At 38.6% G+C, this 10927-nt stretch overlaps 1 protein-coding gene across 1 annotated transcript in view; it reads left to right on the top strand.

Annotated features, from left to right (window-relative positions):
• Positions 1-7157, top strand: part of TET2 (tet methylcytosine dioxygenase 2) — a 68855-nt gene extending 61698 nt beyond the window's left edge. The window contains 4 exon segments of the mRNA XM_030948430.1: positions 1677-1814; positions 3156-3516; positions 4749-5153; positions 5156-7157. Coding sequence (XP_030804290.1) covers positions 1677-1814; positions 3156-3516; positions 4749-5153; positions 5156-6165 — 1914 coding nt within the window. The 3' untranslated portion in view covers positions 6166-7157.
• The last annotated feature ends 3770 nt before the right edge of the window (positions 7158-10927 follow it).

Consider the following 10927-nt stretch of genomic DNA (forward strand, 5'->3'; position numbering starts at 1 on the left):
GTCAATTAATAAAAAACTGTCCATTATGATCTGCTGTAAAATTCACTCCTTTACGGTGTATTTAGTAGCAGCTAGACAGGGTAAGCAGACTCAGTGCAGACTTACCCAGTTTCATTTACCTGATCTGATACTGTTTGGAGACTCATCATGGAGAAAACTGTGGCTATGTGCCCACTAGCTGTGGTTATCTGTCCAAATATCTGAGAGACATTCTGCAAGAGAAAATAAGAAGAGAAAGAAAAGAAAAATGAGGTGGTGAACAATAAATTGTTTCTTTGCTTAAGCTGCTTTTCTTTTCCCACAAAAATTCACTTAAGAACTTTTCTCCAAGTAAGCTGTGGTACCGCCCAACATTTGTTGAAAATACATGCTTTTACAAGTTTCAATTTTTACCTTATGTAATAAGGCATGTGTATAACTTGGCTTATTTCAGGAGTTTCATGTAGACCTTGTATTTCTGGGGAAACTGTACTCGAGCTAATGCCAGTGGCTTTAAAGGGAGATGATTGAGTTCTAATTAGTATGATATTGTAAAAGCTTCTAAAACCAAAAAAAGCACTAAAACCACATTTCAAAAACCCAGATTTATTCTAATCCAAATCTGGACCACTTCTGGATTACAACCAAGAACTGGAAAAGGATTGTTTCCCAACTGGACCAAACAGAACATTTTGGAGAGCAGCTAAACCCATTTAGTTTGATGAGACAATTATAGTCTGGCTAACATTTCAGACTGCTCACATTTAATTCCAAAGAAGTTTACACAGTTTTCAAGTTTTTTTTCTGCTCTTGTTTTCAGATTCCAGGGAAATAAATAATCCAGATTTGAAAAATAAATGTCTGTGAGCAAACTAGACATATTTTTAGTGATTTTGAATGAAGACTTGGCAAAGCATCTAATTTGACCATAACTTAAAAAGGGATCTGTTAAGTTCCATTAAGTGTAGATGTTCTGTGCATTCACTTGAAAGGCTCAGGAATTTCAGAAAAGCATTTTATAAATGTGGTTTAATTTTTAATTTTTGAAATAAAATATGAAACAATCATTTTTCTAAGGCTTTATCCTCCATTACAAAATCCTTTCTTTTTGTGTAAGGTGTGTTAATGCATTTTTGAGTTCTCTGTAAAGCTCCTTAATAATGATTGCATGGGTACAAAGTACTGTCTTGACTGAATTCTCTCTCTTTTTAGTCAGGGTGGTTTAGATTTGCACTTAAGCTAATGAAATACATGTTTAGCATGCCAAAATATTACAAATCAAAAAGCAAATTATTATTTTTCATTAAGTCATTCTGGATTCAGTTTTCTAGAGCCATTTTCCCTTAATAGCTTGGTATACTTCCAGTCTACACAAACATATCACTCTCAGAGTGCCAGTCACGGAAACCATGCACTGCATTTGTCATGTAAAAACACCAACCCCTGGCAGAGTAATACACAAAGAAAAGTATTAGTGACTAATTTCACCATCATGCCAGAGACTGAAGGTACCAGGGAACAAAGCAGCAAGGAATGAAGCATGGATACAAACCAGCCATCTAATTGCTGTAGTTTATTTGCTTTCAAGATATGTTTGTTGTCACCTCCAAGGCATGAGGGAGACCTGCCCTTAGTCACAGCAGAGCATTCCTTGTGCACCTGTGGAGCACGCAGTGAACCCTGTCCTGTCTCTGCAGATCGAGTACGAACACAGAGCCCCCGAGTGCCGTCTGGGGCTGAAGGAAGGTCGCCCATTCTCTGGGGTCACTGCCTGCCTCGACTTCTGTGCTCATGCTCACAGAGACTTGCACAATATGCAAAACGGGAGTACTCTGGTAAGTCTGGGATGTGTAGCAGCCTCCTCACTCCAGCACTCAGCTCCTGGCTTTCATTCATTATCTCCTCTCTGTTTAAATTTATACTGCATAATGCAGATCAGTTAAAAAAAACCCATTAAGCAGTAACTGAGCTAAGTTACTACCCCCTACAACTTTTTCCTTCAAATGAATGAGACTTACAGTGTATTAAAGAAAGGTTTAACACAGAGCTGCTAGAAGAGAAACTGTGGAGACAATGGAAAGAAGGTCCCAGCAGCACTGAAATGCCTGTTTCGGTGTTCCTGGCACAAAACAGTTCATATTTATCCTCCTGAAATCCTTCTTTTTCTAACAACTTTGGATTATATCTTCTAATAAAATAAAAGTAGAAACAAATAACTTCTTTCTGAGAGAGTTTTGGAAAATTTGGATTTTATTCCTGCTTTGGATGAGTAGAAAGTCTGCTAGTCCATGTACCCTTGACTCTCCTCAGTTCTGATTTCTGGTAGGTACAGCAGAAGTTCTGTAGAAGATACTAGAAAAGCAAGCTGGTTTTGAATGTGTATTGGATTATTTCTGTAATAAAACAGTGGGGCCAAACATAGGAAAAAACACTCTTAAGGCTGTAATTAGAAGCAGCTCCCTAGATTCACAGTGCAGCTCTTATTATGACCAAAGAGGGTATCTGACTTTTTAACTCAAACTGAATTTTTCCTGTTTCCAGGGTCTGACTTAACTCACAAGTTAATCACCACTAATGTGCATTTCCAGCTGAGCTTTCTTCCCAAAGCTGAGACAATTATTTTGCTGCAGAATACATCCCTATCAGCACCTTTTTCTACAAAGATCCTCCCAATACCTGTTCTACCTAGAGCTAATACAACAGGCTTGCTGCAGTAACTCCCCTAAATCTTGTTATTAACATTACAGTTGTACTGTGAAGGGGGTGTGAAGTACAACACCAGTGTGCTATATTGCACACTCTCTCTAATAGGTAGCTACCTACCTCATGTATTGTAGTGAAAGAATCTTCAGGCGAGTACCAAGTCCCAGATTCCACTGCTTCAGCTCTCTAGCCATGGTACAATGGATCACAGAGTTTATTTCACATGAGGGTAATCCCTAACTCTACTGTTAATTTCAGCACAAGTAAAAGAAATAGATATCTATACACCTTCTGTTTCTTTTAACACTGTACAACAAAGTAATGGAAGAAATTACATTTGCAGGCTTGTTGTGATATGCAAAAATTGCACAGAAACTTAGAGTTTACAAAGAGATTGCCAGATGCCAGCACTGACAGTGTCAGGGCACAATGCAGAGGTAGAGTTTCAGATCTCTAATCCACTTTCCTAACAGGTTTGCACACTGACTAGAGAAGACAATCGTGAAATTGGCCAAACACCAGAAGATGAGCAGCTCCACGTGCTCCCGTTATACAAAGTCTCTGATGTGGATGAGTTTGGAAGCACTGAGGGCCAGGAGGAGAAGAAGAGGAATGGCAGCATCCAGGTCCTTACATCCTTTCGTCGAAAAGTACGGATGTTAGCAGAGCCCGTGAAGACCTGTCGGCAAAGGAAGCTGGAAGCAAAGAAAGCAGCTGCAGAAAAGCTTGCCTCCTTGGAGAATGGGTCTAGCAAAGCTGAGAGAGAGAAGTCTGCTGCAGCACGCAACAAGCAAGGCACCTCTGAAGCAGCTGGCCATGCAAAGCAGCTGGCAGGTAAACACAGGAATCTGAGTGGGGTCAGCAGTGGTAAGCATCCTACAAATCAGGGTCAGTTATAATCAGCCTCAAGAAAACCATTATTATAAGAATGTAATGAAGTAAAAAGGCAAGAGATTTCTTGAAAGCGAATATCAATATTATATAAATACTAGAGTGCCAAATGTGGTACAACTCCAGAGAAGAAAAAAAAAAAAGTTGCAATGAGAAATCCTTTACTATTGGATAGTTAACACTTGTAGAAATCTGGAAACAAACTCTGCTTGCCATCCAGCATATTGTAAAGTTATCTTTAAAGGACTAGTAGTACTAAAAGCCAGGAAGAGAAGTTGTGGTGCTGCTGCCAAAGAATGACCTACACATCACTCAATGTCTGCCACTGTGACAGAGCACCTCCTGATTTCAGGAGATACAAGCATAACCTCTTTACCACTATTTATACTCTCTGCCTCAAGACCAAAAGCAAAGCAGGCTTTCCAATAGTGGAGTAAGAGTTTATGGCAGTTCTCAGCAGCAGATTTGAGAGTACTGAGCAAAGGAGTTATCAGACCTGTTTTATTGTTGCAGCAGTTTTCCTAGAGAGGAAAAAAGTGATGCATCTAGGGCCACCCAGAAGGTCACTGAAATACCTATTAATAGAAGTCAGCTGTCCCATGACCCAGGCAAGGGTTGTGACCATTAAATGATGCCATTGCACTTTAATGAATGTTATTTTTGCTCTCATGTCTTCAGTTAATCTCACTTATTATTGCACTGCTCTGCCTACCAGTGAATGTTGGTTTTACTGCTAGGGACATTTCTTGGAGTCAGTTCTATTCATGTAGATGAGAAGAATTATTTATTCTTGGGGAAAAGAAAGTCACTTTGTGCACGGCTGTTTGGGAGCACTTTGATGCTCCATTTCATGGGCTACTTAAAAGACAATTCAACTCTTTGGATTTTGTGCATGTGACTCTGAACAGACTGCACTGTCCTCTTTTCCCCACTGCCACTAGCATCTGATCTTGTTGGACACATGCCAAAAAGGAAGAGTAGCCTTAGTATTTATTCAGCTTCTTAAAGGATGGTGTTTGAGATATGAGAAAGGGAGCGTCTGTTAATAAATCTACTTTTCTTAGAAATTTCACATAAAGTATGTAATTTGTTGGGTGGTTGGTTGGTTTGGGGCCTTTTTTTAAAAAGCCTGTTTGTTGTGTGGTTGTTTGTTTTTTTCCTTTTTACATCTACAGATCTTTTACGTCTTTCAGGACCAGCCACACAACAACAGCAGCAGCAGCAGCAGCAACATCCACAGCGCTCTCTCCCTAACAACCCTCAATCAAATCCCATTAACTCTTACTCGGGTTCAGGTTCTGCAAATCTCTATGGAAGGTTGCCTAATCCAGCCAATGCTTATCCAAACTCTTCGTACACTTCAGATCCATATGGAGGGTCCAATCCCGTGAGCCTCTATCCAACCTCATCACAGTCTGCGGGGTCTTATTTGAATTCTTCCAGTCCCATGAACCCTTATTCAGGATCTTTAAGTCAAAATAACCAATATCCCCCCTACCAATGCAATGGAAACATAGCTATGGACAACTGCCCCTCTTACTTGGGCTCCTACTCTTCCCAGCATCAGCACATGGACTTGTATATTGCCAGAGCCAAGACCATATGTCTAAACTAAGTCTACCACCCATTCAAACATTATACCAGCATAGGTTTGGGAATAACCAGAGTTTTGGTCCCAAGTACTTGAATTATGGAAACCAAAATATTCAGGTAGACTCCTTCAGTAATTGCACCATAAAACCAAATTTACACCATGTAGGGTCATTTTCCTCTTACTCAACCCATGAGTCCAATGGCCATTTTATGGAGGTTGCCTCAAGGTTAAAATCTAATCTGAGTAATCCAAGCATGGATTATGCCTCTATGAGTAAAACAGGTGAACATCATCACATGCAACCCCCTCCACATTTATCACATGACTACCATTCTGCTCCAACTATGTTTAGTGGTCCCCCTAATTCATTGCATCTCCAAAATAAGGATAATGAAATTATTTCACATGCAGTTAATGGTTTGTCTAACATGCTTCCAGGTCAAAACCATGACAGGACTGCTCCCCAGGGTGGTTTAGATAAAACTGACGTGCTGAATCCAGAAAAAGCAGAGGATCCCGATGAAGTCTGGTCAGATAGTGAGCAGAATTTTCTGGATCCAGAAATTGGAGGAGTGGCAGTTGCTCCATCTCATGGGTCAATTCTCATAGAGTGTGCAAAACGCGAGCTCCACGCAACGACTCCCTTAAAAAATCCCAACAGGAACCATCCCACCAGAATATCCCTTGTATTTTACCAGCACAAGAGCATGAATGAGCCAAAACATGGTCTGGCTCTGTGGGAGGCGAAGATGGCTGAGAAAGCAAGAGAGAAAGAAGAGGAATGCGAGAAGTACGGCCCAGACTATGTGCCTCAGAAATCCTACGGCAAAAAAGCCAAGCGGGAGCCCGTGGAGCCCCACGAGCCCTCTGAGCCAACGTACCTGCGCTTCATCAAGTCCCTGGCACAAAGGACACTGTCGGTCACCACGGACTCCACCGTCACCACATCTCCATATGCCTTCACACGGGTTACAGGGCCTTACAACCGATATATCTGACACCTTGGCTGGTTACCTCATTTGAAAAAACACCTTGTCGCTAGGGTAGTAGTGCTTTAGGTTTCATGGAGGGCAAGGGTAGAGAAGAAAACAGTGTTTTTACGGAGCTCATCGGTGGAAAAAGCCTCGGCACACCAGCAAAAAGAGGTAAATCTCACTAGAGCACTTGTTTTCCACTGATTTTTAAGTGGTCACAGATGGCACGTAGGAAACAGACCAAAGCATCCTATGCAAAAAAAAATTTACAAACAGAAGAAGAAAATAAAAGGAAAGAAAAAGGAGAGAACACAACAAAAAATTGTTTCACAATTTACATTGGAAAACACTGGCTCTATTACTGAAAGAGATAATCTGCAAATGGATATTTTTTTCTTACAGTTTTTCACATCTGTGGCCACTTTTAATGTCATCAAGTTTGCATAGTCATGGAACAGGAGCAAAAACAACCCTAATACAAAACAAAAAATACTGTGGTATTACAACTGCAGGAATCTTAAAATAACATCTGGTGCTGAATCTATGATGTACTGAAATACTGGAATTATGGCTTTTTAACATGCAGTTTTTACTGTAATCTTAATAGTATTTTGATTTTATTTAATGAAGTAGATAAGACAAATAGACAGCAAAACACTGAATTTGTTTGAATATTCTAAAACCATGGTGCTATCCAAGAGAATGGTGTCTTTATTTTATCAGTGAAACAGTTAATGCCTTTATAACAAAATGTCAATGATGTAGTCAAGTGTTCTTCAGCAACAGGGAGGACCTTTTCATTCATGTATGTATTGAAGTTACCTGGTGTTAAAATAAGCTTACTTTTTAACATATGGGAATTACAAAGACCTCTGGATTTTACTCATCCAGTCAAGTCCTAGAAAAGGACAATAAAATAGAGAGAGAGATATTTTTTTTTAAATAGTGTTTCAAAAGCACTTTGTCTACCTAAGCTTGGCAACTTGAACAATGCTAAGGTACTAAGACATTAAAAACAAAAAAAAAAAAGAAGAGTTTACTTTGATTTTAAAATGCAAAGATAATTTTTTTAAACTAAAAAAGCTTTTAAATACTTTTGGTTTAGCCATGCATCAGCTAGTGGGCTACATATCCATTTTTAATACAGTCAGTTATGGTAAAAATGGGGCTTACTGGATATAAGGGAATACTTTAGTACACAAAACACATTTTTTTCTGGTGCTCATCTCACACAGCTATACTGTAAACTGTTTTCTACAATTATTATGACAAGTTCATTGCTCAAATATGTACAGTTTTAAGGAAAGAATTTTATATTAACTACAGGTAATAATTAGCAGCATGCAGCAGACTACACCTAGTTAGCTTGGGCTTCTGCTGTTTCTAGAGATCTGTGCGCTCCCACTATGGAATGGCAGAACTGCTTTTGTGTTGATAATTATGTACATTGTGGTGCAAGTAATTTCTCGGTGCAAGTGGCCTCTTTTCCAGAAAGACTGAGCAGACCGATGCCTACACAAGATGAATGAAACAGGGTTAGTTCTGTGCGATTCCGTTGATTCATAGAAAAAAAAATAGGCAGCTGGCTTGCTGTGGTGGTTTTAAATCATTAATTTCTATTTTAAAAAATTTAAAAAGCAGGAGAGTTGTATAGTAAATTAAATTGTAAACAAAACTTTTTTTAACGCAATGCTTTAGTATTTTAGTACTGTAAAAATATTAAATCTATATATATTTGGGTTTTGAGCTGAATTCACATCATGGTGCTACTCAGCCTGCTACAAATATATCATAATGTGAGCTAAAAATACATTAAAAGGTTTGAGTGATGTTCCTACTTGTCATATACCTCAACACTAGTTTGGCAATAGGATATTGAACTGAGTGTGAAAGTTTATATATTGTATACCATCTTTTTCCCCCATCAGCCTTTGAAAAAAACAAACAAACAAAAAAAAAAAAAACCTAAACAAAAAACTCTCAATACTTGACATTTTAGCAAGTATAACTTGAACTTCAACTTTTTTTTTTTTTTTGTTCTAAAAATTCAGGGATATTTCAGCTCATGTTCTCCTATGCCAACGTGTCACCTGTTTGTATGTAAAGCTGTTGTAGGTTAAATATATTATTCTTGGGTTTTTTGTTTTGTTCTTTTTTCAGGGATTTAATGTTTTTCTTTTGAATCCCTCCTCTTATTTTTCTTGTATATGTATTGTGCAACTAAAACTAATTTTGTAAATTTGTTAGCTCTTTTTATTGTAACAGAAGTGTTTAAGAGATTTAGAATGTTTTGACTGTTTCAAATGATTAAACAAAAAGAAAGTAGAATGCACTGAGCTGATTAAAGGGAAAAATGTAAGGCAGGGGTTTGGCAAGTGACTGTTTGCTAGAGTTGTTCAAGTCACTCTCTAAACAAGGCTTCTTGGATACTGTAATGAATAAAATAAAATATAAAAAGGTACAGTCAGTACAAGGGCTTCCCTAAACATGCAAACCTCCATGTCCCAGCTATATCTTGTGCAATATACTGTAAGATTATGTTTGGTCAAAAGAAATTCTATACAACAGAATCACAACCTAACTCAAGTAAATCAAAGGAGGCCTTTGGGTTTAATGGTCAAATATTTATTATGGCAATTTTGGGTTTTCTCAGTCTGTGACTTTATCCACTCATTGAAACAAAAGTTTTGCCTTTTTGGGGAAAAAATGATGGTTCTATGCCAGATTAAGTAAATCATTATATATCTTCATCTTTTGGTGATTTTTTTAAAATCCTATCTAATTCATGTAATCCATAGTAGATGTTTGGTTAATATGCCATGCACTGTCATTTGCCAAACTGCTGGCAGCAGGAGCAGGAAGCTTAGTTGGAGAATCAGTTTTGTATTGTAAATACCTGAGCTGTAATTTTTGGTGTACAGAACCCTGCCTCAGTTGGAACGAATGACAAAGCAGACAGAGTTGCTTGTATAGGATTATCAGGTCGATTATAGCCATACTTGAAGATGCTTCTGAGAGTTGTCAACTTTACTTGAATGAATTTTTCATCTTGATTGACGCACAGCAGTATAAAGTTCACTTCTAAAGCTAGTGGTTAACTTGTGTAGGAAACTTTAGCAGTTTGACACTAAGGTAATGAACTTCTGTGTGCATTTTCTATGCTTATGTTCTACTTTTTTTTTTTACTTTAGTTTCATTCATTTTCATGAGATGTTTGGTATGTCTATAAAAAGAATCCAAGGATGGTTATAAATACTGTAAGTATTGTAATGTAATGCAGGTTATTTGAAAGCTGTTTATTATTATATCATTCCTGATAACGCTGAGATGTGGGTGTTTTTAATAAAATTTATATTTATTTAATGCACTCTGTCTTGCAGAAACTTGTCTTTCCTTGTCATTTTTACCAGCTGACAACAAAGCAGGCATCACGCCCAAACAAAGTGCATCACTAGAGACTTCAAAAGAGGAAGCCTAGACATCACATTCGTTCCTAGTTCTGCTTTGATTCTTACCTCCAACAGGTTGGGATACAGGCTGCTGAGGCCAGGCTACTGCTCCATAAAATCTGTGTTTACAGGGAAGGAGGGAGGCATTTGTATGGGCAGGAAGAGACAGTAGAGCTTCACTGCTGTTTTTCCATTGGTCTTTGTGTACACAAATGAATATGGCATATTCACTGTGCCAGTGCCTTCACTGCTCAAGTAACAGCCACAAATGCACACCTAGCAGAGGCAGGACAAGGGGGAGACTCTAAGCATTCATTTATTTGTTTGGGGTATTCAGCTGTACCTAGTTAAGCATTTTTCTACTTTTTTTCAAATCACTCCCAAATGGTGGGAGGCTCCAACAAACAGTATTGTGCCAGAAGAGGACTAGATTGGATGTTAGGAAAAATGTTGTCACCAAGAGAGTTGTAAGATTGGAAAAGGCTGTCCAGGGAAGTGGTTGAGTCACCATCCCTGGAGCTATTCAAAAGACATGTGGCACCTGGGGACAGGGTTTAGTGGTGGACTTGGCAGTGTAGGTTTTACAGTTGGACTTAAAGGCCTTAAGCGACTTTTCCAACCTAAATTATTGTGACCAAGAAAAACCTCAAAATCATTAAAGTCAAAACGCTCAGGTATAATCTAAATCACTCACAATCTAGAGAAAAGAAGAAGCAGTAAGAAAGTGTGTCTGAATCAATACCAGGACATACATTCTTGGAGGCATCAGACAAAACCTTGTTCTCTGAGTCCCTTTGTTTAACTTCAGGGGATATCAGGACTGAATTCTGAAACAACCCATTCTGTGGGAGAAGAGAAAAATTGCTCTCTCCACAGTTGCAAAATGTTTCTGTGACAATAACAGGAATTCTCAAGCTTCCTTTTTTGAGAGCCTGAGTTTGTTATCAGCACTGTTCCCCCCATCTGTTGGGTTCTTGTGGTTGAGATGACCCTCAAGGTATTAGAAAGTCTTTTTTTCCCAGCCCCACAACTGAAGAAGTTGAGATTTGTCAGTTCTGCTTTTCAAGGTTGTTTATTTTTTTCTTATCTATTACATTCTTTCTCTGACCTGCTGAGATCTGTCCAGTGGGTCGGGTTGTGGCACAGTGACTGCCTTTGTGGTGGTGTTAACTTTTTATACTACGAACTACGTGTACTTTATTTACAATAATTTTCCAATACCTATCAGTTATGTTAGACAGTCTGTCTCTACTTTAAACCAATCAAAAAGTGCCACCATCCCAGCAGAAGATGGAGGACAAGAAGAAGGAGAAGAAGGACAGGACATGCCCAGATTC

This window comes from Camarhynchus parvulus, chromosome 4 (assembly GCF_901933205.1).
Source record: "Camarhynchus parvulus chromosome 4, STF_HiC, whole genome shotgun sequence".
Taxonomy (NCBI): Eukaryota; Metazoa; Chordata; class Aves; order Passeriformes; family Thraupidae; genus Camarhynchus; species Camarhynchus parvulus.